The following is a 27,508-nucleotide window of genomic DNA, read 5'->3' as shown; positions in this document are numbered from 1 at the left end:
GAGAAGGGTTTGAGGCGCTGCTAAGAGAGGCAGCAGAAAGATAACTGGCTGTTAATCTGTCCTTTTACTTTGAAGCCTTTCCTGTTCAGCCCCAGTATGTTTGATAGTTTAAAATCTGTTTGTTCCTATATCCCATCATGTAAATAAAGTTTATTTTTATTTTGTTTATTCTTGGATGGCCTGAAGTTGATAGCTGAGGGGAAATAAGACACACACACACACAGCGGTCACATTAAATGGGCCTAGTCTAAATGGTGGCAGCATATATTGAGGGTAGGGATCCCAGGTGCCTACCAGTTTATCAACTTTCCCACTGGTTGCTGGTGACTGGTGGGAGGTTTTGAACCACCTGGAGATTGCTCGCTACTGGCATGCACCCCACGCGCGCTCTCTCCCAGTGGACACAACAATGTCATTTCCAGAAGGGACGTCATCTGCACGAGTGCTCTGACACTTTGTTTGGGGCTGATTTTCAAAGAATCAGCCCTGTGTGGAGTGGAGGAGCACTCCTGTCGATGGCGTGATGACATCACTTCTGGAAGTGATTGTTACATTGGTGTCAGGAGCTTGTGTGTGCAAAGAACACACTCCTGGTAAGTACCATACCCCCCTGCCCGCCTCCGGGAGGGTATAAGACATGGGTATCTTAATTGAGGGAAAGTAACTTCTGAGTTCCCTTTTCCCCATTAGCCCTCAATTGTAGCTGAGTGAGGGGAGGTACATATAGGGAACAGAGTGCTTGTCTGGTCATGCCATGTTAATTTCCTTCATAAGAGGAAACTTGAAAGAACGTTCTAAACTCTATTACAACACCCTGCACATTCCTCCTGAAGTTCAATCTCATGCAATTCAGAATGCACATAATTCTCCTTGTGTTAGTGCTGTTTCGTGTTCTGTGGTTCTTAACTGAGTAGGGTTGCTAACTGTAGCTTGATAAATTCCTGGAGATTTGGGGGCAGTGCCAGGGGAAGCCAGAGTTTGTGGAGGGGAGCTCAGCAGGGGTGTAGTGCCAGAGTCTGCTGTCCAAAGTTGCCATTTCCTTCAGGGTGACTTCTCTCTGTGCTTTGGAGATCAGTTGTAATTCCAGAAGGACTATAAACTCCAGAAGAGCTACATTTTAGTGTAGAATTTTTAAGGGAAAGATGTAAGAGTCCCTGCTGTTTTTGAATGTTTCCTATTGTCATTTACCTTTTAATTTGTTTTTTAACTGCAGCTTTTTCCTTGGTCATATGACAATCCTCTTGAAAATAATTCTAAAGAATGAAGCCTTTCATGAATATTTGCAAGAGTGGTAAGTTATTTTTCATTAATAAAATAGCAATGCCAGTAAAGACACTAACCTTTTCTCTGGTAGGATGCATTAGAAGATTTTTTTAAAGTCAAATATTAGCTTTTTGGTCATGCAAGAATTGGCATGGGAGCTTTTGATTCAGTGTTTGCAGAACAGGATAGGATTGACAGATGTCAGAATTCACTTTGAGTATTCATATCAGGCTGTCTTATATTTTTGGCAATCACAGTATCAATATAGCTATAGTTACCTTTGTTAGCTGGAAGAAAATATTATTTAAAAATATTATTTAAAGTATTTATATGCCCATCTTTCTCCAAGGCATCCTAGGATAAAAGGTGGTTAGGTATGAAATCTAGAAATAACCATTACCCTAGCAGTGCAATCTGAAGAGCACTTTCGAGACAGTAAAAACCACTGAGTAGACTTCAGTAGGATTTTGAGTTGACCAGTTTTAGGATTCCACTGTGTTTTGCTGATGCATACAGTCCCCTTACACTAAGGACAGTGAAGTAAAGAGCCACTGTGCAGTCAGCCAAGGATCTCAGATTGTTTCATGGAACACAGTGAAGTTATCTACTCTCAAGCTACCTCTGCTGCCCTGGGAGAATCAGTAGGGTGTGCTCAGCTACCTCCCCCAGAAGTTGTCTGAAGGTCCGTGGTTTCTACCCCAGAGCTTCAGGTCAGGAGGGAAGCCTTACAGGTCCATGTTTTTTTGTTCAGCTTCTCTTGGGATTTCCCCATCCTTTGAACCCCACCCATATTTAGCTGTCTATTGGTCCAACATTTGCTGTGCTCTTTCAACTGCTCAGGTCTCAGCCAGTTTTCCAGGCAAGTGGTAACAATAGGATGCTTTAGAAGCAGGGCTTTTTTCTGGGAAAAGACGTGGTGGAACTCAGTGGGTTGCCAGCACAGGGGGCAACTCTTTGCGGGAGGTGGTGCCCCTGGTACCACATGTGCGTGCACAAAGTGCACACATGCTCCCAGGGCCAATGACGTCACTTTGGGTCAGCTGGAACAAAGGGGGGAATTTTCAAAAGTTTAAATTGCCCTCAGCGAAAATGGTTATATGGCTGGTGGCCCCGCCCCCTGATCTCCAGACAGAGGGGAGTTTAGATTGCCCTCCATGCCATTCCACTGGTGCGGAGGGCAATCTAAACTCCCCTCTGTCTGGAGATCAGGGGGCGGGGCCACCAGCCATGTGACCATTTTCAAGATGTTCCGGAACTCTGTTCCACTGCATTCCAGCTGGAAAAAAAGCCCTATTTAAAAGAAATGGTGCTCAATCTGATATTGGCCAAGAATGACTTCAGCATGTCTTATGTCTTGTACTTTCTTTGTTTTCTTTTAAAAACAAACCTTTAAAGTATTCTTTGGCTGCTTCTCTTTGCAGGGCTGAAGAATATGGACCAATTGTGCGGCTTAACATTGTACACAGAATTGCAATATGTGTATTGAGTCCTGAGGGTGTAAAGGTATGTTACGAAAAACTGTAGAATAAGATAGCTATAACCTGGATAGCTGAGGCAAACTCAATCTCATGAGATATCCTAAGGTAAGCAGGGTCAGGCTTGGTTAGTAATTGGATGGGAGATCTCTAACAAAGACCAGGGTTGCAAAGGCAGGCAATGGCAAACTACCTCCAGAAAGAGAACTATAGACCTGGGTTCTGTCAGCTTATTAATGACACCCAGTTCCAAATCTATGAATAATTTCTTCTAAGATCTTTTGTGGTAGGGTCTTAAATTCTGTTGAAATAGAAATAGGGTTCTATAAGGCTCAACCAGTGGTCTCTCTTACCCAATCCTCTACCTGACAGACTTAACATGAGTGGTTTCCAAAGAATATAAATTCAGCACTCATGAGGGAAACAGAAAAACAACAATAACAACAATAACATTTGATTTATAAACCAACATTTAGGACAACTTAACATCCACTCAGAGAAATTTACATAGTATGTTATTATTATCCTCACAATAATCATCCTGTGAGGTGGGTTGGGTTGAGAGAGCTCTAAGAGAGCTGTGACTGACCTAAGGTCACCCAGCTGGCTTCAAGTGGAGGAGTGAGGAATCAAACCTGGTTCTCCAGATTAGAGTCCCACTGCTCTTAACCACGACACCAAACAGTACCGTTTATTTGCTCCCAGGGGTAAGGGAACAAAGTGGTTTGGAAAAAAGGACAGAAACTATTAACAGGTGTGACACAGACTTGGTAGGCTCATTTATTTATAAAGATACAGTTGATATTCTAGGAGCAGGTAGCAGCCAAGTTTATATTCTTGAGGTGAGGCTTCTCACAGCTTAAAAGTGAGCTCCTCTCAGAAACCACACACGTTTCACTAGGGACTTTGAGATTACTACTAGGGGTGTGCAACCTAAGCGGGGTAAAAGAATCAGAAATAAACTATTTCCGAAGTGGCAAGCCACTTTGAAAATTGCTTATTGACCTGCTTTGGAATGCTCTGTAAAGATTCAGAACACACTGACAAACTTCATGCCCCGTCACTTATTTCACCCAATAGGAGGGAGACGAGAAGCTTCCCTCCTCCCCATCCCATCTGGTGAGAGGGAGGAGGAGATTCCCTTCTCCCCCACTCATCGGGTGAAATAAATGGTAGGGCATAAGTTTAACCCACACTTTACCCTGCATTGCTTGCTTCAGCTGATAGGCGGGGGAGCCCCCTCCTCCATCTGTCAACTGAAGCAAGCCGCGCAGAGTCTGAAAGTGCGCCTTTTCGCACCTCTGAAAGGGGTGCTTTCACACACCCTGCCATAGTCTTTACCTGAAGCCGACACCGGGCATTCGAAACTGACAGCATCCCTTCTCCTGTCGCTCATTAGCGAAGTAGCCAAAACACAGAGGAAACAGCAACTAGTATCAGTGGCCACCCAACATTTCTGCCCTCCTAGTTTAGAAAATTCTGTATTCTCTTGGCACATTGGTTAATATGTTATCATCCAATATTCTTTGAAAATGGTTTGAAGTCCTCCACTAAAGTGCAAACATAACACCGTAGCAAATTTAGGAATCTAGAAATGCAAGATGATAAAACCTTGCATTTTATGCTTGCTCAGATTCAAATGGAATTCAGGAGTAGACATGGGCACGAACCAACAAAATTTAATGAACCAGCGGTTCGAGGTTCGTTGCCAATGACGAACCTGAGATTGCGAACCACAACGAACATTTTCTGTTGTCGAAATGGTTTGCGGTTTGCGGTTCGTGGGGGGTGGAACGGCCCCCGTTGGCACTTACACAGCCCATATTCCCAGGGAGTCTTTTGCAGGCTCTCCTACAGCCATCACCCAAGTTTGGACAAGATTGCAAAAGGGATCTTGGAGTTATACCCTCTCCAATCCAAGGCCCCAGGAAACTCCCACTCGATACAATTAGAGCAACTGGTTGACGTTGGCCCAGTATACAAAAGGTGGGTTTTGAGGCAGCCGCCAGGCCTGGCAGGCATGGGGAGATGGTGACAAGTTGCCTCCCCTCAGGGGGCGGGGGGTCTGGCCGCTCGCTGGAGGCACCCCCATGTGCCCACCCGCCAGGCCAAAAAGGAGCGCACTGGTATTCCCGGTGCAGGCCAGAAGGTGTGTACTGGGGGTGGCCGCTGGGCCTGGTGGGCATGGGGAGGCAGCATCAAGCTGCCTCCCCTCAGGGGGCGTGGGTCTGGCCGCTCACCGGCGGCACCCCCATGTGCCCACCCACCAGGCCAAAGAAGAGTGCACTGGTATTCCCTGCAACGGCAGGAATGTGGGTGATGACGGCGGCTGCTGGGCCTGGTGGGTACAGGGAGACAGCAATGAGCTGTCTCCCCTCAATGGGCAGGGGGTCTGGCTGCTCGCCGGCGGCACCCCCCGTGTGCCCATCCACCAGGCCAAAGAAGAGCATGCTGGTATTCCCAGAGTGGGTGGGAGGGGACCTGTCATCATGAGGAGTGGGGGGGGAATATCCCCCGCATCTGCAGCTCCTCACCCGAGGGTCCCACCGAGGAACAGTGTGGCAGAGGTAGCCAACAGTACACACCTTCCTGCCTTGCCGGAAAAGATAGAAGGGAGAGGACATGTCATCATGAGGAGGGGGAAGGAGAATATCCCTCAGCATCCGTGGGTCCTCACCCGAGGGTCCCACTGAGGAACAGTGCGGCGGCAGTGGCAGCCAGCAGCTCACACCTTCCTGCCTTGCTGGAAAGGATGGGAGGGAGAGGTAAGTGGGAAGATCCCACCCCAACCTCCAGGACAAAGAAGTGCGCGCTGGTACTCCTGGAGTGGGTGGGAGAGGACGTGTCATTTGGACCAGGGGCCTGATCCCCCAGCCACCAAGGGTCCTCACCCGAGGGTCCCACTGAGGAACAGTGTGGTGGCAGCAGCCAACAGTACACACCTTCCTGCCTTGACAGAAAGCACGGGAGTTTCAGGACACATTCTCACCCAGCTGAAAGAGGTCCCGTCAGTCCCGTTGACAGGGGTGCTGCCACATTGTCAAATGACTGTATCCGTACACAATACAATCGGCTGTGTGAGCGCAACCGAGCTGTGTAGCCAAGGAGGGAGCAGTAACAGGATAGTTCCTTGTGAAGCAGGGGCTGACCTGATCCGCCGTACTGCCTTTGCGGAAAGTCGGGGATGGGCAGGACAGGAGGCATTGTTTGGACGGGTCAGAGTGGTTCCTGAGAGGGGGAGATGGAAACGGGACAGCAGCAGCAGCTGACATCAGCCACCTTCTTGCCTTTGCGGGAAGGACAACAGTCGAGCGACCCATTCCCCCCTGCTCAGAGGGCTCTGTGTTTGCGATGGATGGGGGCACTGTGCGGTTGAACTATATGAGAAACAGTTCCTGAGTTGCTGCACAAGTGCCCAAAGGAGGCTGCCATCAGCAGCATCACCCACCTTTGTGCCTTGCCAGAAAGGATGGGAGGGAGAGGACCTGACGTGGGGGGTAAGTGGGAAGATCCCCCCGTAACTGCCAAGCCAAAGAGAAGTGTGCTGGTATTCCCAGCGTGGGAGGGAGAGGACATTTCATTCAGACCGGGAGCCTGATCCCCCAGCCACCGCGAGTCCTCACCCGAGGGTCCCACTGAGGAACAGTGCGGTGGCAGCCGCCTCCTGAGCTATCAGCCTCGAGGTTGTAAGCGGCGCTGTCCCAGACCCCGAGGGGACAACCTCCGCCAGCGTGGCCTGTTGGAGTGCTCTGCTCTCACCAGCATCACCCTCAGAGCAAAGCGATCCTCCCACTCACCCCCGCTCAGAAGAGCTGGTGGCCCCCTTTCTCCCCCAATGGATGTTTCACAGGGTGAGGAGGGAGACCACAGGCTCGGGTGGTGCCTCTTCAGGTGGCGAGTCAGGGCAGTTGAAGACAGGTGCTTTGGATTTTTGCCCCTGCGCACCAGGACATCACAGGCATGTCACTGCATCACATGGGGGTCATCAGGAAGGGCCCAAAAGTGCCTCCATACGGAGGAATTGTAATGCCGACCACTAAGTGTCCCAGGGGAAGGAGGATGAATGGTTACAGGTTGCGCTGCGGGGCCGGATACAGACGACAGGGTGAGGGGTGGACTGCAGGAGGGGACACCGCCAAGGGTTTGGGATGGGGATGGGAGGGATCTTCCATAACACACATACCATTCCTCCAGGGATCCATCACCCACCCACCTCTCCTCAAAATGTTGAGAGAGATTCTCTCCCCCCTGCGCAAAGACCTCTTGGGCTTCCACAGCCCACACAGGTGAATTGGGGGGAGCAGGAGGACTCCCTGTGGCCCCCAAGCCACACCCAATACTGCTTTCCACAACTGAACCAGGAGGACTGCCATCGCACTTCACCCCACAACCACCCTTGGCAGCCAACACAAGAGGAAGACTCATTGTGCCACCAAACTAGAATTAAGGACGACAGGAAAGGAGATGACTCTGTGTGCCCGCTGCTGCGGTGCCCACTGAGCTTGGCCCCAGGGCCTGGTAGCAGCCCTGGCACCAGAGGGAGGGAGGGACTAGAGCCCTAGGCCACCAGTCCCACAGACCTGAACAGATCAGGCACTAATGTGAGCCTTCAGCCGAGGTACCCACTGAGCTTGGCCCCAGGGCTTGGCAGCAGCCCTGGCACCAGAGGGAGGGAGGGACCTAGCCCACCATGCCCACAGATCTGAACAGAACACGCACTAATAACACTGTGTGAGCCCTCAGCCGAGGTACCCACTGAGCTTAGCCCCAGGGCCTGGCAGCAGCGCTGGAACCAGAGGGAGGGAGGGATTAGAGCTCTAGCCCAAAACGCCCAGAGATCTGAACAGAACAGGCACTAATAACACTGTATGAGCCCTCAGTTGAGGTGCCCACTGAGATTGGCCCCAGGGCCTGGCAGCAGCCCTGGCACCAGAGGGAGGGAGGTACTAGAGCTCTAGCACACCACACCCACAGATCTGAACAGAACAGGCACTAATAACACTGTGTGAGCCCTCAGTTGAGGTGCCCACTGAGCTTGGCCCCAGGGCCTGGCAGCAGCCTGGCAGCACACCAAGATGCCTGGGCAGAACAGGCACAGTGACTAAGAATAATAATAGTAATAATAAGAATCATAATTAAAATGGTTAGGATTGTGATAATAACACGAATCATTTGGTGAGCTCTCAGCTGAGGTACCCACCGAGCTTGGCCCCAGGGCCTGGCAGCAGCCCTGGCACCAGAGGGAGGGAGGGACTAGAGCCCTAGCCCACCACTCCCACAGACCTGAACAGATCAGGCACAAATGTGAGCCCTCAGCTGAGGTGCCCACCGAGCTTGGCCCCAGGTCCTGGCAGCAGCCCTGGCACCAGAGGGAGGGAGGGATTAGAACCCTAGTCCACCACTTCCACAGACCTGAACAGATTAGGCCCTGATCAATAATCAATGTGAGCCCTCAGCCGAGGTGCCCACTGAGCTTGGCCCCAGAGTCAGGCAGCAGCCCTGGAACCAGAGGAGATAGATCCCTATCCCCCAAAACCAAGCTCAATTGTACTCTCAGTATCTGTCCCCAAAGGCTAGCAAGTGGCAAGCAAGAGCTCTGTCCCACTCCACTGCTCGCCGAAAGTGAAACCCAGCCTGGGAGACCATGGCTATTTATAAGCATGGGTCCCATTGAGCAACTCAGTAGGTCTGTGTTTAGCTATCAGAGCTGCCTATCAGGGTTTGCAGGGATGAGATTGGAGTGCCCATGGCTACAGAACACCCTCTTCCCCCCTCCCTCCCCTGGGCGGCTTCTCCCAACTTGTAACCGCTTTGCAGCTCCGTGGTTGGAAGGAAGACCTGCCGATCAAGGAAAGCTGGGCTTCCATTTGGGTTTCCAGGGCAACAGAGGAGCGCAGACAGAGCTCAGGCATTCCCCCAGCTCCGTTGCCAGGGGAATTGATTGCTGGCGCCTGAGTGTCTGGATTCCCGAACCACGGCCTGACGCAATGAATCAGGCCTCTACCGAATGCTGGTTTGTTGGCCATGGCTGGTAACGAACCGCCGGATCGCGATCGCACGATCGCCATTTTCGTGGGTTTTTGAGGTTCGTAATGTGGTTCGTGCCCATCTCTATTCAGGAGCACGCTGGTGCCTTAGTTTGGTTTAAATTACAAACTATCTGACTTCCAAACAGGTACTTATGTACTAATGCTCATTGCCAATAACACTCAACTATTACAAGACTGAAAATCAGGATTGATACCCACATGATGTGTATATTCTAATGGCTTAAGGTAGGCTCTTAAATCAGCAATTTTGGTGCAGTCAAATAAGCTATAGATGTTCAACTCAGAGGCGGGGGGGGGAGGAGGAGAGAGAACAGAAGAAAGTAGAAACTGACAGCACCCCTTCTCTTGCCGCTCGCCAGCATCAGGAGAACAGCGCTTTCAAATGCTCCGTGCTGGCTTCACCCAATACATTAGGTGAAGCCGGTGGTGGAGCATTTGAAACTGACAGCACCCCCTTCTTCTGCCACTGGAGAGCATCAGAAGGAGTGCTTTCAAATGCCCCGCATTTCAAATGCATTGGGTGAAGCCAGTGGTACAGCAGGAGAAGGGGGGCTTTCAAACGCCTCACTGATGGCTTCACCTGAGGTATCAGGTGAAGTCAGCGGCAGGGTGGTTTCAATGAAAGCACCCCTTCTCAGTTCACTTTCAAACTTCCTGCCCTGCCACTTTTTTCCCCCATGGAAGGGAGAGGGGGGAACCCTCTTCCCCCTCCCATTGATGGTAAAAAGCAGGGGGGGGGCGTTGAAAATAAGCAGCACTTTTCTTGCTGTTTGCAATGCTTCCCAAAGCTATATGAATTACTTTGGAAAACTTTGATTTGACATTTCCAGTGCTGGGCCCAATTTGGGAATCCCGAATCTTTCCTAATTGGGCCCGTTTTGGTTTTTTTTTCCAAACTGGAATCCTGAATTGCAAACCCCTGATGACTACAGTCTCTTCAAAGAAGCCTGCTTTATCCCAGAAGACAGGTTCTAAGACCTCCAAAGTCTCCTGAGAAACATTTCCTCCCAACTAACACTCTGGAGATGCAAACCTTATCTTGACATATTTAATTGTTCAGCCTGCTTACATACATGGGAGACTATGAGACAGGATCCCTATGGTCATTTCAACAGCATGGTTTCGAATCTCACCACTACCAGCAACTTGTGACTGGCCTTTTCTTCCAACTGAAGGAACCCACACAACCTCCTATAATTTTGGGAACTATACTTTTTTCAAAATGTAAATTTTCCCCTCAGTTGCTGTATGTTCTTATGGTAGCAAGGGTAAAAGCTTCGAGTTTGCTGCTGTGAGAGATCACTGAAGCAGGAGGTTTATAAAAATAAAGAATATTTATGTGCATTTTTGTTTTTAAATAACAAATCAGCAGTCCAGAAGAAACCCAACCAAGCCTAGTTACAGCTTTAGATTGTAATTTTAATTCCCTTGAAAGCTTTCAAAGAGGCTTTCACTGACTAGCTGTCAGACTGTGGCTTGCTAAAAGTTGTAATCCAGACTACCTCTTGCAATGAGACATGAGTCCATTGGTTTCAAAAGATTTACTGAATATAAACAACCATTATAGTCCACAATCCAAGATACTAGGATCTTGGCTGATACAGCAGTATTGTTACGAATGACAGGCAAAAGCAAAGGTACAGAATAGCAATCCCCTGTAGGCCCCATCCTCCCCCACAGTTCTCAAAACAAACGGCCCGAGGGTGAGAAAGTGAAAGCTTCCCAAGGCTGGAAAAGTTGTAGACATAACATTCTTCTTCTCTCTGTGATGTTTCAGTGAACTGCTTGCCACCTGCAACAGAAGCACTGAAAATACTGACAAGATTAAAATGGAGTCCCTTGGTTTGAAAACATATAAAACTTAGTCAGAACCTGACATTCTGCCCCCTCTAAAACGGTCCTCCCCCAGGTTTAAGAGGATACAAAGTATGGAATGCTGTTAATAATTTAGGAGCATGGACATGAACAGACTCCACCCACTTATCATGCCCAGAGTCAAAGTCCTTCCACCTGATGAGGTAAAACAGCTTATTATGTTTAACTCTAGAGTCCAAAATCTCTTGTACTTCATAATGGATTTGATCATCAATCAAGGTAGGTATGGGAGGAGCACAGGTGTGCCATTGATTTGCTGGAGGAACCTTTTTCAGCAGACTGATGTGGAAGGTAGGATGTACGTGGCGTAAATTCTTTGGCAAATCAAGAGCTACAGTAACTTTGTTGATTACTTTGCGAACAGGGAAAGGTCCCAGAAATTTTAACGCTAATTTACGGCTTGTTTGTGCCACTTTTAAATTCTTTGTGGACAAATATACAAGATCTCCTGGATGCAATTCCCATTCGGCCACACGATGGCGATCAGCGTACTTTTTATAATCCTGCTTGGCTTTGTCAAGATGTTTTTGAATAAGAGTCCACTGTTGCACCGCTTCCCCCCACCATTCTGACACATCTTTAGGAGTTGTCGGAGGGGAAAGAGCTTCAAAAGGAAAGGGTTTAAAATCATAGCCATAAACCACTTTGAAGGGTGTTTCTCCAGTAGAAACATGCACACTGTTGTTGTAGGAAAATTCTGCTAAGGGCAATAAATCAATCCAATTATCTTGTTGAAAATTGATGTAGCATCGGAGGAATTGTTCTAAAAGTTGATTAGTTTTTTCCGATTGCCTGTCGGTTTGCGGATGGTGGGCGGAGCTTAAGCCTTTTTCAACGCCCATAAGTTGAAGAAGCTCCCGCCAGAAGTTGGCAACAAACTGTCCGCCACAGTCAGATATCACCTTCGATGGAAAAGAATGTAGTTTTACAATATGTTTCAGAAAAATGTCTGCTAATCTTTTTGCTGACGGTATAGTGGTACAAGGAATGAAGTGGGCTTGCTTTGAAAATAGATCCACTACGACCAATATACAGGTGTGGTTTCTGGAGGGGGGCAGATCTGTGATGAAGTCCATGGAAATGATTTCCCACGGTCTGCGTGGGGTTTTGAGGGGTTGTAAAAGTCCGGGGGGCTTGCCCTCCCGTGTCTTGGCACTGAGGCAAATGGGGCAGGAAGCCACATATTGGGAGACATCTTTGGGCAAGCCCGGCCACCAAAATTGTCTTTGTACTAAATGGAGAGTTTTTAAATATCCGTAATGGCCTGCAGTTGGAGCATCATGACAGCGTTGCAATACTTCTTTTCTTAAACTAGCTGGTACGTAGAATCGATCACCCCAAAGCCACTCCCCTTGTACAGATTGATTAAGTTTTTCTTTGGGTACATTTTCCCCCTCCTTTTCCAGTTCGCTTTTCAGTTTTTGTCTCCACCCCTGATCTGACTGAGGAGGTTGCGTTGCGCGACTGCGCATCGTAACCACGCCTCCTAGCTGCGTAGGCGAAAATACAGTATCCACTGTCTCCTCCATCCGGCTTCTGAGTTGGGGCATGCACGATAGTGAGTCCACGAGGAAATTCGTTTTACCGAGCAAGAATTTGAGGGTGAAATTGAATTTTGAAAAGTATTCCGCCCATCGTAACTGTTTGGCATTGAGCCTCCTAGGACTACGTAAAGCTTCTAAGTTTTTGTGATCTGTCCAAACTTCGAAAGGATGGTGGGCCCCTTCTAGCCAATGCCTCCAAGAGGAGAGCGCTGCTTTAACTACAAAAGCTTCCTTTTCCCAGACATTCCAATTTCTTTCTGATTCAGAAAATTTTCGAGATAGATAAGCACAAGGTTTGAGACTATTATCCTCTCCCCACTGGAGAAGAACGCCTCCAATCACTGCATCGCTGGCGTCTACCTGTACTATGAATGGGCGATTTTCATTGGGGTGTTGCAGCACTGGTTCAGATATGAATTGCTGCTTTAAGAGATCAAAAGCCAATTGGCATTGTGGTGTCCATGTTAGTTTAGCGGCTGGCTTTTTGGCTTGTTCCCCTTTGTTTTTTGTTTTTAGTAGTTCTGTAAGGGGAAGAGATATTTGGGCAAAGTCTTGTATAAATTCTTTGTAGAAATTAGCAAACCCCAGAAATGATTGCAGTTCTTTACGATTTGTGGGGTTTTGCCATTCTTGCTTTAACTTTGCCTGGATCCATTTTTAGCCCATCTTTCGAAATGCAGTATCCTAAATAACTGAGTTCAGTTTTGTGAAATTCACATTTAGACAATTTGATGGGCAACTTGTTGCACATTAGAGTAGTTAATACTTGTTGAACTAAATGTACATGTTCTTCCTCTGTTTCAGAATAAATTAATACATCATCCAAGTAAACGACTACTCCTTTATATAAAAATTCATGCAATACTTCATTGATCATGGACATGAAAACCGAAGGTGCCCCAGCCAGGCCAAAAGGCATGACTAAATATTCATACTGTCCTAAGGGCGTATTGAACACGGTTTTCCATTCATCCCCCTCTCTTATACGAACGTGGAAGTAAGCATCTTTTAAGTCCAATTTTGTGAAGATCTTACCTTGTGCCATGACGTTGAGTAGGTCTCTGATGAGAGATATGGGATAGGCATTTGTGGAGGAGACTGCATTAAGTCCTCTGAAGTCAGTGCATAGTCTTAATCCTCCATCCTTTTTTTTTTTTTTTTGAAAAATTTTTATTGGGTTAGAATCCATTATTTTTACCTTTACATTCAATTTTCCCCAATTTTTCATCTCTAACCCCCTCCCTTTCCCCCCCTTTTGTTGACTTCCAACAGCTTTCCAACCCTTTGTCCCCTTTCCCTTACTTCTATTAGATTCCTCTATCTAAAACAAATATATATTCTCCATTAATCTAAGCAGTACACCCTTAACTATTTTTAACATTGTATACCCAAACTGTAAGTCTTTGTTTCCATCTTAGATAAACAATTTATCCCATTTTTCAATTTCAAATATTTCTATATATCATAAACCATGTAAATCATACATTCATTTAAATCAAACAATTTGACTTATTCTCTATATATTACTCATTCTATCTTTTTGTAATAATTCTGTATAACTCTCATCACGTAGTCAATCAATTTGACTCATCTGTATCTTCAGACAATCAGTTTGGTACATTTTACAAAACTTACCAAAGAAAGAAAATATTATTAGTTAATCAATCCTTATATTTAGTCCTTATAATTAATTATTTTCTATCTATATTCTGTTTGTTAACCTATATATATCTATATATATGTCAATCTATTAGTCTAACTGCTTATTAATTCACATTTATCTCTTCTCCCCCCGGTAAAGTCTCCCCCCTCTACTTCAGTACTTCAGTAGTTCTCAAACTGCCACAGTTTTCCTCCCACCTCCCATTTCTTCTCCAGGTATTGTTTCAGCTTCTCCCAGTCTATGTTGAACTGCCCTGAGTCCAGATCTCTCAGTTTTCTTGTCATCTTATCCATTTCAGCCATATACAGCAATTTGTAAATCCAATCTTCAATAGTTGGCACTTCTTGTACTTTCCATTTTTGCGCATACAAAAGTCTAGCTGCTGCGGTCATATAAAATATCAACGTCCTGTGTTGGGCTGGAATTCCCTCCATTCCCAAGTTCAGTAGCAGGAGTTCCGGGTTCTTATTGATTTGAAATTGTAAAATTTCACTCATTTCTCTTATTATTTCCCCCCAGTACTGCCTGGCTACCTCACACGACCACCACATATGATAGAGGGAGCCCTCATGCTTCTTACATTTCGCTTTTAGGATATTCTCTCCTCCATACATCTTCAAGAGTCTCTTGTTGAATCAACTCAAAAAAAAGCTTTGGTAATAGTCCTCTTTTCTTTTGTGCCGTTGTAGTCTTTTTATCTAGTTCCAAGTCTGTCACTCCATTGAAGTCTCCAGCAAGAATTATCTGGTCATATGAAAAATCGTCTAAATGCTTCCTCAAGTCCTCAAAGAAGCTTTCTTTTGCACCGTTAGGTGCATAAAGTCCGACTACCAACACTCTCTTTAAATTCCAAATACATTCCACTGCTACAAATCTAGCTTCCACATCTCTCATAACAAATTTTGGCTGTAGCTCCTCTTTTATGTACAGCACCACTCCTCTTTTTTTCTTGTTAGAGGCCGCTACAAATTCTTTGCCCAGTTTTCCAGATTTTAAATATTTTACATCCTGTTTTCTAATATGGGTCTCTTGCAAACAAACAATGTCACATTTTTGTTTTAGTAGCCAGTGAAAAATATTTTTCCTCTTATTCGGTGAATTTAGTCCATTTACATTCCAAGATAATACTTTACACTCCATACTCATAATCTTGTTGGTAAGTCTTTTTCATTGTCCTTAATAAATCGCTCCATCTCTCGCTCAGATCTGATGCGTTTTTTGGCCCCTCCAAACTCAAAGGACACTCCTTCTGGTAACTCCCATCTGTACCTGATTTTCATGTCCTTCAAAATCTGAATTAGCACTTTGTATTTTTTCCGGTCTAATAACACTGATCTGGGCAATTCCTTCATTATAATAATCGTCTTGCCATCAATCTCCAATGGATCTTGAAACTGTTTTGTCACAATCTTCTCTTTCATATTTCGTGTTGTAAACTGCACAATCACATCTCTTGGTAGTTTCCTCTGGGTTGCGATTCTCGAATTCACACGGTATGCCACATCTAGGATAGCCACAACTTCCTCCTCCTCCTTCCCCAGGTATTCAGCCAACACCTCAGTCATCTGTTCTTGCGCTGACTTTCCTTCCACTTCTGGCAAGCCACGAAAACGTAGCTGCTTCTCCATATGCTTAGTTTCTGCAACTGACATTCTCCCCTTCACCAGTCTCATCTCTGTTTGTTGCGTGTCTGCTAAATTCTCCATCGCGTCTTCTACTGTTTTAACTCTCTGCTGCGTTCCTTGTAATTCGCTTCGTATTGTTTCCATACCTTTTTTCACTTCTGACAGCTCCGATTTTACTGTCTGTGTAACCTCTTTAACCTCTTTAATCAGCTCCAATTTCGTGTCCTTAAGTTCTTTAATCACATCTAAAAGTTTTTTGTCCAGGTTTTTATCCAGGTTTTCTATTGCCGATTGCCACTCTTTTTTTAACATCGTGGGGCTTGCTTTAGCTTGCTCCCACGAATCCGCTCTCTTCCTTAACTCCGTGGCGTAAAATTTAACGTTTTTTTATTTTAAATGTCCCGGTCTTCTTGCAAAAATTAAATTTTAAAGAGTCCAAAATGTCGGGCGTCTTTTCTCTATGGTTTCTCTATAATTTTGTAATCCAAGATGGCCTACTTCCTTTTCCGCTGAAGCCGCGACCCTTCCCCTTTCAAAAATGGCGATTCCCTTCTTCCTGCCCTCCAGCAAGGGCCGCTTCTCTCCAGCCGCTCTATTGTTATTACGCACTTCCTGTCTCCCGTCTTCCCACAGCAGATCTCGCGATGGTGTCTTTTTCTCACAGCTCCAAAGCCACAGGTATTCAAAACAATAGTCCGATTTCTTTAATAACTTCTTTAAACTTAGTCTCTTTTCAAATACAACTCCTGCCGAGTCTTCCCCTCCTTTTCGCTAGTCTGTTGCAGTTTAAAAATCTACTTTTTTTCCTCTCTGTTTTTATCAATCTGTCCCGTATCAGAAGATAATGATCTTTACCTTCTCTTCACTTTTCTCGGGTTGTAATCGCTGTTTCGATTTTAAGTTCTCCTCTCAGCTTCTTCCCCCAATCGAAGCTTGGGTATGTAGGTCTTATGCCAGCCGAATTGGCCCCCAAACTGCCGCAGAGATTGTAGCCGACCCGTCGCAAGGTGGGACCTCAAGGATCGGGAGGGAACCCGTTGTGTAGAGCCCCCCCTCGTCCGAGATCTAACTCACCCTGGGGTCTTGAGCGTTCTTTGCCTGCTCTCCGCCTGAGAGCAGTCGGCCGCGGGCTATTTTCACCCCACCGGCCGGTTAAAACGGCAGTCCGGTCAGCTCCGCAAGTGGAGCTGCGTTAGACCTCCATGAATCCCAAACCGGAAGTCCTCCCAAACCGGAAGTCCCCCAAACCGGAAGTCCCATCCTCCATCCTTTTTTTTAACAAACAGTACTGGAGCGGCATGAGGACTATTTGCTGGCTGGATAAATCCTCTTTCTAGATTAGTGTCAATAAATTTGCGGAGCTCCTGTTGTTCTATAGGGCTCATTGGATATAATCTGCCTTTGGGCAAGGCGGCTTCGGGAATGATTTCTACTGCACAATCTGTCCTCCTATGGGGAGGTAAAGTGTTAGCCTCTTCTTCTGTGAAGGCTTGCAGATAAGATCAATATTCTTTAGGTATTTGATTGATTTCTTCCTGAGTTAGAAGTGCTTGTTCCATGAGGGTAGGATTGTTACCCCAATTTTGGTTCCAATGATGATTTTTGCAGCTATCGTGTTTAAAAATAACGCTTCCAGCTGGCCAATCGATGTCTGGGTTGTGGTCCCACAACCACCTGCTCCCCAAAATCAAGGGGTATTTAGCTGTAGAGCTAATCACAAAAGATCTCATCTCCCAATGTTGTCCCATTCCCGAGATCATAGGTATTGTTTCAGTGGTAACTGGGTTCATGTTAGTACCATCCATTTGTTCAAAAATAACCGGAGTCTCTAGTTCTTTCATTGGGAGTACCAGTCCATTTACTCGAGCGGGTGCAATAATGTCTCTGGAGCACCCAGAATCAATGAGAGCTTGCACACGAATATGAGTCTTTCTTTCAGGATTGACTAATGTGACAGGCATGAATAATATGGACCCTCGAGATCTTTCCACTATGGGAACGGACTGCTTTGTGATCTGCCGTTTGGGTCCGTTTATGACAGATCCATTTTGTTTCCCGAACTGGGGCTTTTGGGACCTTCTTCTCCGATTAGAGAGGTTGAATCAAGTTCCATGATTTCTTCAAGCTCTAATCCTTTCTCGGGAGGATTTCTTCGGGAAGAACCTCGCCCTCTCGCAGTTCGTGGAGCTGGCGTTGGGCGGTATGGCGGGGGAAGGGTGGTAGAGGCTGGACACCGTGGTTGGAATGGAGTTCGTTGCACAGGCCTGAGTGGACATTGTGCTGCGTAGTGACCGCTTTGGCCACAATGTAGGCACAGTCCTTGTTGCCATCTAGCTTCTCTCGCTCCCCTGGCTGCGTATCCTGCTCCCCTTCCCCCTCTCACAATTATTGAAGTCCGTCGATGCCCTGACGCTTGCTGTTGCTCCATGAGCCGTACTTCCTGCATTCGGTTTTCTACTTCACATACTAATTGAATCCAGCCCAAAAGTGTGGGGGGATTATCCTGCATAAGAGCTCAATCCAGCAATTTGGGATTCATGCCTTGTTTAAACAAAATTATTTTTGTAGATTCCTCACACCTTGGGCATTTGGCGGCCAGCTGTCAGAATTTAGTAACATAGTCTCTGGCCGACATATTTCCTTGCCTAATGGTTTGTAATTCCATTCGGGCTCTACCCTCTTCCAATGGGTCCTCGTATTGAGCTCGGAGGGCTGCTACCAATCCTTGTAAGGAATCTAATTCTGGGGCCCCCAACTCATACAACGTTATGTACCATTCTGCCGCTTTTCCTTGCAACCGGGATTCCAGGTGTTTGATTTGACTGGCCTCGTCTTCGAACAAATGTCCCCAACGATTAAAAAATTGAAGCGCTTGTACTAAAAAAATCCCAGTTTCGCGGGATCCCCGTCGAACGTAGCTTCCAGCTTCACCCATCCCATCGGTAGCTCTTGAGGTCTGGCAACCGGTGATGGTAGCAGGTAATACTGTAAAGGCGCTGGTCTCTGTTCCGGCCATACATCGGGTCGTCACGGGATGGTTTGCATTGGGGGTTGTTGGGGTCTTGGTTGCGGGGGCCCCCGCGGTCTCGGAGGAGGAAGACCCAGTGGCCTCTGTGGTGGGCCTTGCGGTCTTGGAGCCGGAGGACCCTGCGGTCTCAGAGGTGGAGGACCTTGTGGTGCTGGACCCCTTGGAAGAGGCTGAAGAGGCGGCTGCTCTTGCGGCGGTGGGAGTCCCGGAGGAAGCTCTTGTGGCTGTACAGGTTGTTCTCCTGGGAGGATTGGTGGCTCCTGCGGCTGGAGAGGAGGTTGTTCCAGCAGTCCTTCCCCTCCGTCGTCTCCCGGGGGCCCTGGCAGGGCACCTTGTCAGTCGTCTCCCGGGGGCCCCTCTGGCACCTCGTCTTGAGATTGGTCAGGTGGTGGCACTGGTTCTTGCTGATCATCCACCGGCAAGAGTGGCAGTTGCCCCTCCTGAGGGGGAACCCGACCTGGTGCTGGACGTAATCCAGGTAGAACCCTCTGGAGGGCTGCTACCCCTCGACTGATAGAAACTGTAGGGCGTTCCCCAACTTCTCACGGGGACTCCTCTCCTGGGCCTCCTACCACCAACACTGACAGCAAGTGCACTGTGTGTGCTAAACTCTCCTCCATGCTGCTGATTCTGTCTTCCAATCTTTGTACATGTCTTGGGGCCGAGGTATCGACATCCTCCTCTGGTAATTCCTGGGGCAGTTCAGTTGGAAATTGTGTAGTATCCATATATTCTGCAGAGGAGGCAGCTGCTCGGGGCCAAGGCTGAATCTCTCCCATTCCGGTGGCCCCAGTACTTTCTCCTTCCTCCGATATGCCGGCCAGGATTCCTTTCGCTAGCCCCATTATTGCCAAGATTCCAGCATCCACCGCTAAAGTTCGGCTCTGTAACTGTTGCCAACTGTGATCACTCAATTCTTGCTTCCCCGTCCACGGGGCGACTTCAGCGTAGTCCCAACTCATCAGATTGCGATGGGTAGTTTCCCAAACTTGGGTACTTTCAGAACCTCTTAGGTCCCATTCTAATTGGTCGGACTCTTTATTCCAGTAATACCACGGTTGGCTACTGGATCTCTCCATTGACGAGCCGACAGCCCTTTTCCCATCCACCTGCGATCTGGTAAACACCGTGCTCGCTCTCCTCTCCCTCGTCTCTCTCAGCCTCGAACCCCACTGCCTCGGTGTAGGCAACGATATCAGGGGTTCCGCCATCGCCCTTGGTCGAGCTCCCCACTCCCTCCAGATATCCTGGGTTTGTGCTCTGTCAAGTGCAAGGGTATACAATGTTGCACGGCTTGACTCCATTCCCCCTGAACGGGTTGATTAGTGGGTTCCAGTCCTTCCGTGTTGGAGACATACGGATCAAACAAAGGGTCCCTGTTGGATGCGGCCTTGGTATCTATCTCCTCCGGCCTAGGCATTGGAACAGATGTGATTCGTAACAAAATGTCAGACTGTGGCTTGCTAAAAGTTGTAATCCAGACTACCTCTTGCAATGAGACATGAGTCCATTGGTTTCAAAAGATTTACTGAATATAAACAACCATTATAGTCCACAATCCAAGATACTAGGATCTTGGCTGATACAGCAGTATTGTTACAAATGACAGGCAAAAGCAAAGGTACAGAATAGCAATCCCCTGTAGGCCCCATCCTCCCCCACAGTTCTCAAAACAAACGGCCCGAGGGTGAGAAAGTGAAAGCTTCCCAAGGCTGGAAAAGTTGTAGACTTTCTTCTTCTCTCTGTGATGTTCCAGTGAACTGCTTGCCATCTGTAACAGAAGCACTGAAAATACTGACAAGGGCTGTTTCCAGACAGCTTACCTGGCTCCAGAACATCGCGCCATGTTGCGGGGAAAACGTGAAATATCGCGTTTTCTCACACGAGTTTTGCACGACATTGCGCAAAACTCACGTGAGAAAACGCGATATTTCATGTTTTCCCCGCAACATGGTGCGACGTTCCGGAGCCAGGTAAGCCGTCTGGAAACGACCAAGATTAAAATGGAGTCTCTTTGGTTTGAAAACATATAAAACATAGTCAGATCCTGACACTAGCCACCAGATTGACTCCTCTTACTCATAGAACTCCACCCACACTGCCTTGCTTTCCCAAGAGTCAGACCAAATGGTACAAGGTCTGCTCATCATCAAAGATGGGCTTCACAACTCTGTCCTCTCCCAGAGGTAGAGTCAAACCACTCTGCCATAATAGCAAACAATACTGTCCACTCATTTCCTGAGGTAGCCCTGAACCCTGTCTCAAGGTAGCCTGCTTTATCACTAGGCAAATATTGAAACAGATTTCTCCAGTCTCTCTTTCTCTGAAGTTTCAGACCCTTGTTGAGCTGAGCTGACAGTATAACAACTTTTTCTCTCTCACTTCCTGCTCCCATCTGGCTCCTCCAGCCCTTCCAGGGCTCCTGATTGGCTGCTAGCTGCTCCACTCACACACCAATCAGGACCAAAAGGGATTGGTGTTTTTACTGTCAGGGGCAGGACAGCCTCCTGTCCATCATAGCTTTACATAGAGTTTGTGTTAGAGCCAAAACACACGTTAAGAAATACCTAGGTTCAGCACGTGTTCTCTTACCTCAAGGTTTGCCGGGATCTGTAGGAGTCCTGGAAGCTTAAAGTTTAGCATTTACAGAGCAGCAAAAAGGGGAAGGGAAATACAGGCGCCTGTATTTTAAGCTTTAAGCTTCCAGGACGCCTTTAAGCTTCCAGGACGCTTACAGATCCTTTAAGCTTCCAGGACTTTAAGCTTCCAGGACCCCTACAGATCTTTAAGCTTCCAGGACGCCTACAGATCCCGGCAAACCTTGAGGTAAGAGAACACGTGCTGAACCTAGGTATTTCTTAACGTGTGTTTTGGCTCTTAGAAGAGAAAGACTGAGAGTCTCTATAGACAAGACATCTTACATGAGGATGCTCGAGTGAAGAGAGATGCAATGTTTGCTGAGAAAGGTAAGCAACAGAGTAGAACCGGAGGAGTTAGCCATGTTAGTCTGTAGTAGCAAAATAGTAAAGAGTCCAGTAGCACCCTTTAAGACTAACCAACTTGATTGTAGCATAAGCTTTTGAGAGCCACAGCTCTCAAATGCATCTGACAAAGAGAGCTGTGGCTCTTGAAAGCTTATGCTACAATAAAGTTGGTTAGTCTTAAAGGTGCTGCTGGACTCTAATATTTTGACAGAGTAGAAGGCTTCATCACTTTCACCTCTCTACAAAGAGCCGGGAGATCCCTCCTGAGAGAGTTTATTAATTTCCCCTTCCCCCTTCTCTTCCCTGAATGCTATGTTAATTTCACCTCTGGATCGGGGAGGCAAAGAAGAAATAAATACACCCTCCTAGGAGCGATCTCCCGGATCTTTGTATAGAGGTGAAAGTGACAAAGCCTTCTGCTCTGTTGCCTACGCTTCCTGGCTAACATTGCGTCCATCTTCACTCGGGCATCCTCGTGTAAGATGTTTTGTCTATACAGAATCTCAGCGCTGTCCTTTCCTCAGGTTTCAGAAGGGGACAATAATAACAACAACAACATTCAATTTATATACCACCCTTCAGGACAACTTTAATGCCCACTCAAAACAGTTTACAAAATAGGTCATTATTATCCCCATGATAAACACCCTGTGAGGTGGATAGGACTGAGAGTGCTCCTAGAAGCTGTGACTGACCCATGGTCACCCAGCTGGCTTTAAGTGGGGGAGTGGGGAATCAAACCCGGTTCTCCAGATTAGAGTCCGTGCTCTTAACCACTACACCAAACTGACCAAACAAACCAAAGAGAAAGATAGATTGGTCAGAGCTCTGATTATCCTTTGATATGTAGATTGCTATTCTCAGGACTTCCTCCTCGTGACATCCTCCTTCTCAGTTTTCTATTCCTGGCTTTGTCACAGCCACCATCTCTCCTTCTCCTTCCCTCCATCTTGCAACCATGGATGCAGGACTTGTTCTAGCATCCATGCCCATCCTTAGACTAGATAGATAGATAGGAAAGGAGGATAGATCCTATCAGAATATGGAGTTCCTACAATAAAGAATCTCTTATGTCCTTTCTAAATATAATCAAGTGTATCGATGTATTGTCGAAGGCTTTCACGGCCGGAGAACGATGGCTGTTGTGGGTTTTCCGGGCTGTATTGCCGTGGTCTTGGCATTGTAGTTCCTGACGTTTCACCAGCAGCTGTGGCTGGCATCTTCAGAGGTGTAGCACCAAAAGACAGAGATCTCCCTGTGGAGCCCCATGGGACAAACCCTGCACTGAAGACATCTTATCTCTGATAGCAACTCTTTGAGAATAATGTATAAGGAACCATTTAAACTAGTTCAAAGCACATCCCCTGTTACCTATTTCTGCCTCTAAACATCTCAGTAAGATGCTGCTGTAGCATAGTGGATATATGGCTGGGCTTTGAGCCACCACACTGCTGGTTTGACTCACACTACTACCATGAACTCTGCAGGCAGCCTTGGTAAGCTGCTCCTCTCAGCCTCAGCTCCCCAGCTGTATTGTGGGGGCAATCATAACACTGATTGTTCACTGCTCTGAGAGTGGCACTAATCTGTCCATAAGGATGATATAAAGCACACTGTTGTTGTTGTTGTTGTTGTTGTTCTTATTGTTGTTGTTAAAGAAGTAGTAGTAGTATGTAGCATGAACCACTACAGATAAATCTAGCAGGAGCAACAGAGACCTGGCATTTGTGGGCATTCAGATGCAGATCATTGACTAAGGCCATCAGCAGGGCTTTTTTCTGGGGAAAGAGGTGGTGGAACTCAGCGGGTTGCCCTCGGAGAAAATGGTCATATGACTGGTGGCCCCACCCCTTGATCTCCAGCCAGAGGGGAGTTTAGATTGCCCTCCGTGCTGCTCAGTGGCGCGGAAGGCAATCTAAACTCTCTTCTGGCTGGAGATCAGGGGGCGGGGCCACCAGCCATGTGACCATTTTTAAGAGGTTCCGGAACTCTGTTCCACCGCGTTCCCCCTGAAAAAAAGCCCTGGCCACCAGTAAGATCTCAGTACCATAGCCTGGCCTGAAATTGGACTGAAAAGGGTCCAGAGCACCAGAGTTATCCAAAAAGACACGGAGTTGGCCCTCCAATGGCGTCTCAATGACTTTGCCCAAAAAGGGCAAATTTGAGACAGGGTAATAATTGGCCACCCCTTTTTTTCTATAGTGATTTTTTTAAAAAATAGTGAGTAAATAACTTCCTCTTTAAGTTGCTAAGAGAAGGTACCTTGAGTTAGTGACTGATTGGTCTCATTAATGTGATCCTTAAATGATTTCAACTGCATGGATGGACAAGAATCCCGAGTGCAAATGGTGTCCTTTATAGATAGATCCCATTACAGTAGGTAGGTAAAAGTAGTCCCCAAGCACCAAGTCATTACTGACCCATAGGGGGACATCGCATCACAATGTTTTCTTGGCAGACTTTTTGTTCAGGGGTGGTTTGCCATTGCCTTCCCCAGTCATCTACACTTTACCCCCAGGAAACTGGGTACTCATTTTACTGACCTTGGAAGGATGAAAGGCTGAGTCAGCCTTGAGCCCGCTACCTGAACCCGGCTTCTGTCAGGATCGAACTCAGGTCATGAGCAGAGCTTGGGCTGCAGTACTGCCACTTACCACTCTGCGCCACGGGGGTCTCCCATTAAAGTAACTGGGTCAAAATGGTCCATAAACAGGCCAGACACTGCATTAGGTATATTTTCTAAATTAAATAAATGAATCTTGCTATTCTATTTTAATATCAAAAGCAATCCAGAGTACTTTGTTAGTAGGCCTATAAATAATAACAAACGAACATTAAATATATTTGAATGTAAACTGAGCAGAGGATTTTATTTCAGGAGTTCCTCATGTCACCCCAATATCCAAAGGACCGAATTGTGTATGGTGCTTTTGCTAAAATGTTTGGTATAAGGTAGGTTTATTTAAAGGTAAGGTAGACATGATGTGTGAGATTTTTTTTAAAAAAAATTAAATGTCAATTTTAGGGAAGAGTTAGTGTCCAGGCTAGTTTGGCCCCATGCTACCTTTGTGTGCACGGAACCTTAGATCCAGAATAAAGCACCTGGAGTGTTTGATGTGAAGTACTATTTGGGTCTAACTGCCAGAACCTGACACGTGCATATGATTGCAGCCTGTGCTTTGTAAAACCTAAGGAGCATGCTTGGCTGCACTGTGTTTAAGCTATACTACACTGCTATTGAAGGGTTATGTCTCCACCAACCACTGCGTTCTCAGTTTAGACATCACAACAGCAAGCTATGGCTTGGATCCGCTGAAATGTTTCCACAGATGTAAAGATTTCTGCCCATGGAGCATGACTTCCTTTCACTCCTCTTGCTGTAGCCCCAAATGTCCCCTGAAATGTTTCTCTTGAGAGGCAGGGAACCCTAGGGTTGCCAGGTTCCTAGGGGGCAAAACTGAGGGATGGCAGTAGATTGCAGTGGGGGAGTTCCACAGAGGGGCATTCCTGGCGCAACACTGGGGCATGTGGGAACACGCTTCTTCCCCATCACTGTGTCCCCACATCTCCCCCCCCCCCAGCAAGCCAGGTGAGAGGGACCAGGGGACAGAGACAGGGAGCGGGGGTTGCCCCACCCCACCAGAGGACTGACAAACCTAGGGGACTTCCAAGGAGCAACATTTCAGGGCATCTGCAGAGGGAGAAAGGAGGTGAGAAAGTCACGCTTCATCAATGGAAATTAGGGTCCCAGGGTTTGCCCTGTTGTCTGCTGATCTGCCAGCAATTAGCGGAAGATGGCAAGCCCTCTGGAGGTCGTCTGCCACCCACAGGCACCACAGGAACAGGTGCAGTGCAAAGACATCACAGCTCCCACGCCTGGTGATGATGTCACTTGCGGAAGTGACATCATCACACAAGTGCCAGAGTGCGTGCATGAACATGGAGCACGTGATGGACACGAGGTAAGTGCTAAGTCTCTCCCCCTCCTGTTGGGAGGGTACAGGGACCTAGCAAACCTAGTGGAAATCCATGTCTCCGTGAAACTGCTTCAATAGATCCAAGCCTACGGCTAGAGGAAACCAGGAAATAGCAAAGAGATCAGATTGTAAGAGAGGAAAAGGCAGAACATATGGTTTCTTCACGGTCCTGAGTAGGCCACGATTTGGACTCCTGTTTTATAGTATTGCTTATTGTATGTATACTGCTCTGATTTCATCATTTTTACTTGTGTACTCCACATTTAAATTTTAATGTGAAAGGTAAACTATAAATGAAGTAAGTAAAATAGCTAGATAAGATCGACAATGTAAGGGTTGAATGGTTGCTAGAATAAGGCTGTTTTTTCTCTACTTTTTAGAGTTCTTGGGAATGGTTTGGCAACTGATTGCGATACCAACCATTGGCACAAGCAGAGAAAAATTATGGATTCAGCTTTTAACCGCATGTGAGGCAAAATAGATATTTTAATTGGGCTGTTTTTACAAGAAATTCTGTTGGTTCAGTCTCTTAAAGTCTATTTCTAAAAGTGTTTATTCCTTCTAAGGCACCTTGATTTCTGGAAACTATATTTAGGATTCTAGTCCTCCAAAGATTAACACCATTTGTTTGCTAGATGCATCCCACTTTAGACCATTTTACAGCTATATTGCAGATGGAAACCTATCTACCTTTTTAGTGCTTCTTCTGCATTAATTGAACTAGATTTTTCGACACTTATCACATTGAATTATCTCTCTTATTGAGTGATATTAACTCTCTCCCATACTACTTACTGTCTTCCCTTGTTTCCCTCATTGTATGTAAAAGTAAATGTCTGGACTAGGTGCAAGATTTTCTCTAATCCTCAATATTGAAACAGTTGGAGAATAGGTTTCAATAATGAGGAGGTCTGGCAAGAGGAGATCTATATCCTATTTCCAGACTTGGTTAATGTGTGGATAATGAAGGAGAAAACATAAAAGAGAGAAAGTGAGGTTTTTATTTTGATGTAATTGACATTACTATGGGGAAATATTCCTATGGGGAAATATCCACCCCACCACATTCTTGGTTGTGTTATACAGAAACACTTTCACCATGACATATTGTGCTTGTCCTGTTCTCTAACAGTTACATCTGTTAGCAGGAGCAGAGAAACTCGTAACTCATCACATATGAAACTCACATCTCATTGCATATTGATGGCAATCCTCATACCGAGTCCAAATCCTCATAGAGAGCCAGTTTGCTGTAGTGGTTAAGAGCAGCAGGACTCTAATATGGAGAACCAGGTTTGATTCCCCACTCCTCCGCTTGAAACCAGCTGGGTGGCCTTGGGTCAGTCACAGCTTCTCGGAGCTCTCTCAGCTGCATGCACCTCCTAGGGTGATTGTTGTAAGGATAATGATAATATACTTTGGAAACTGCTGTTAGGCGTTAAGTTGTCCTGAAGGGTGGTATGCAAATAGAATGTTGTTATTTATTATTAATGTGCAGTTCAGTTCATAGCTAGTGCTCAACATGCACAGGTGCGGGGTGTGTGGCTTTAGGGGCTGGGTGTTGGCCCTGTGGCATGATTCACCCCAACTAGAAGTAAACAGCTGGGCCGGAAGTAATGTGATGCCACTGGTGGCAGATCAGGCGCCTCCCACCCTTACCTGAGGATAATGTAAAGTCCTCACCTGAAGTGGTTGGGGCTTCAACTGCAGATGTGGGGCTAAGGGTGAAGGCGTCTGCAGAACTCTGGGCAGCCAGCCTCATCAGCAGTGATGGACAACTGAAGCCATAGAAAGCAGTGAGCTCTGGAAGGTAATAGACTACTGCCTTTGAGGCCAGTGCATGGGAATAAGGCACATGGGAAGAAAGTAAGAGTAAATGATGCAACCCTCCCCCTTAATCAGAGACTATTTCTTTTCATATAAGCGGTGTTAAATGGGATCTTTTTGCCAGGAACATGATCAGCAAACATGGTCAGCGATAATTCAATGTAATTTTATTTTATTTATTATTTATTATTTCATAT

General features: G+C 46.7%; 1 protein-coding gene across 1 annotated transcript in view; it reads left to right on the top strand.

Moving 5' to 3' along the window:
* LOC129324895 (cholesterol 24-hydroxylase-like) overlaps positions 1-27,508 on the top strand; it is a 105,446-nt gene that overhangs the window by 27,489 nt on the left and 50,449 nt on the right. The window contains exons 3-6 of the mRNA XM_054972337.1: positions 1,214-1,291; positions 2,685-2,766; positions 24,386-24,459; positions 25,865-25,951. Coding sequence (XP_054828312.1) covers positions 1,214-1,291; positions 2,685-2,766; positions 24,386-24,459; positions 25,865-25,951 — 321 coding nt within the window. The remainder of the gene's footprint in view (positions 1-1,213; positions 1,292-2,684; positions 2,767-24,385; positions 24,460-25,864; positions 25,952-27,508) is intronic.

Source organism: Eublepharis macularius, chromosome 2 (genome assembly GCF_028583425.1).
Source record: "Eublepharis macularius isolate TG4126 chromosome 2, MPM_Emac_v1.0, whole genome shotgun sequence".
Classification (NCBI taxonomy): Eukaryota; Metazoa; Chordata; class Lepidosauria; order Squamata; family Eublepharidae; genus Eublepharis; species Eublepharis macularius.
This window is presented reverse-complemented; position numbering and strand designations above follow the sequence as displayed.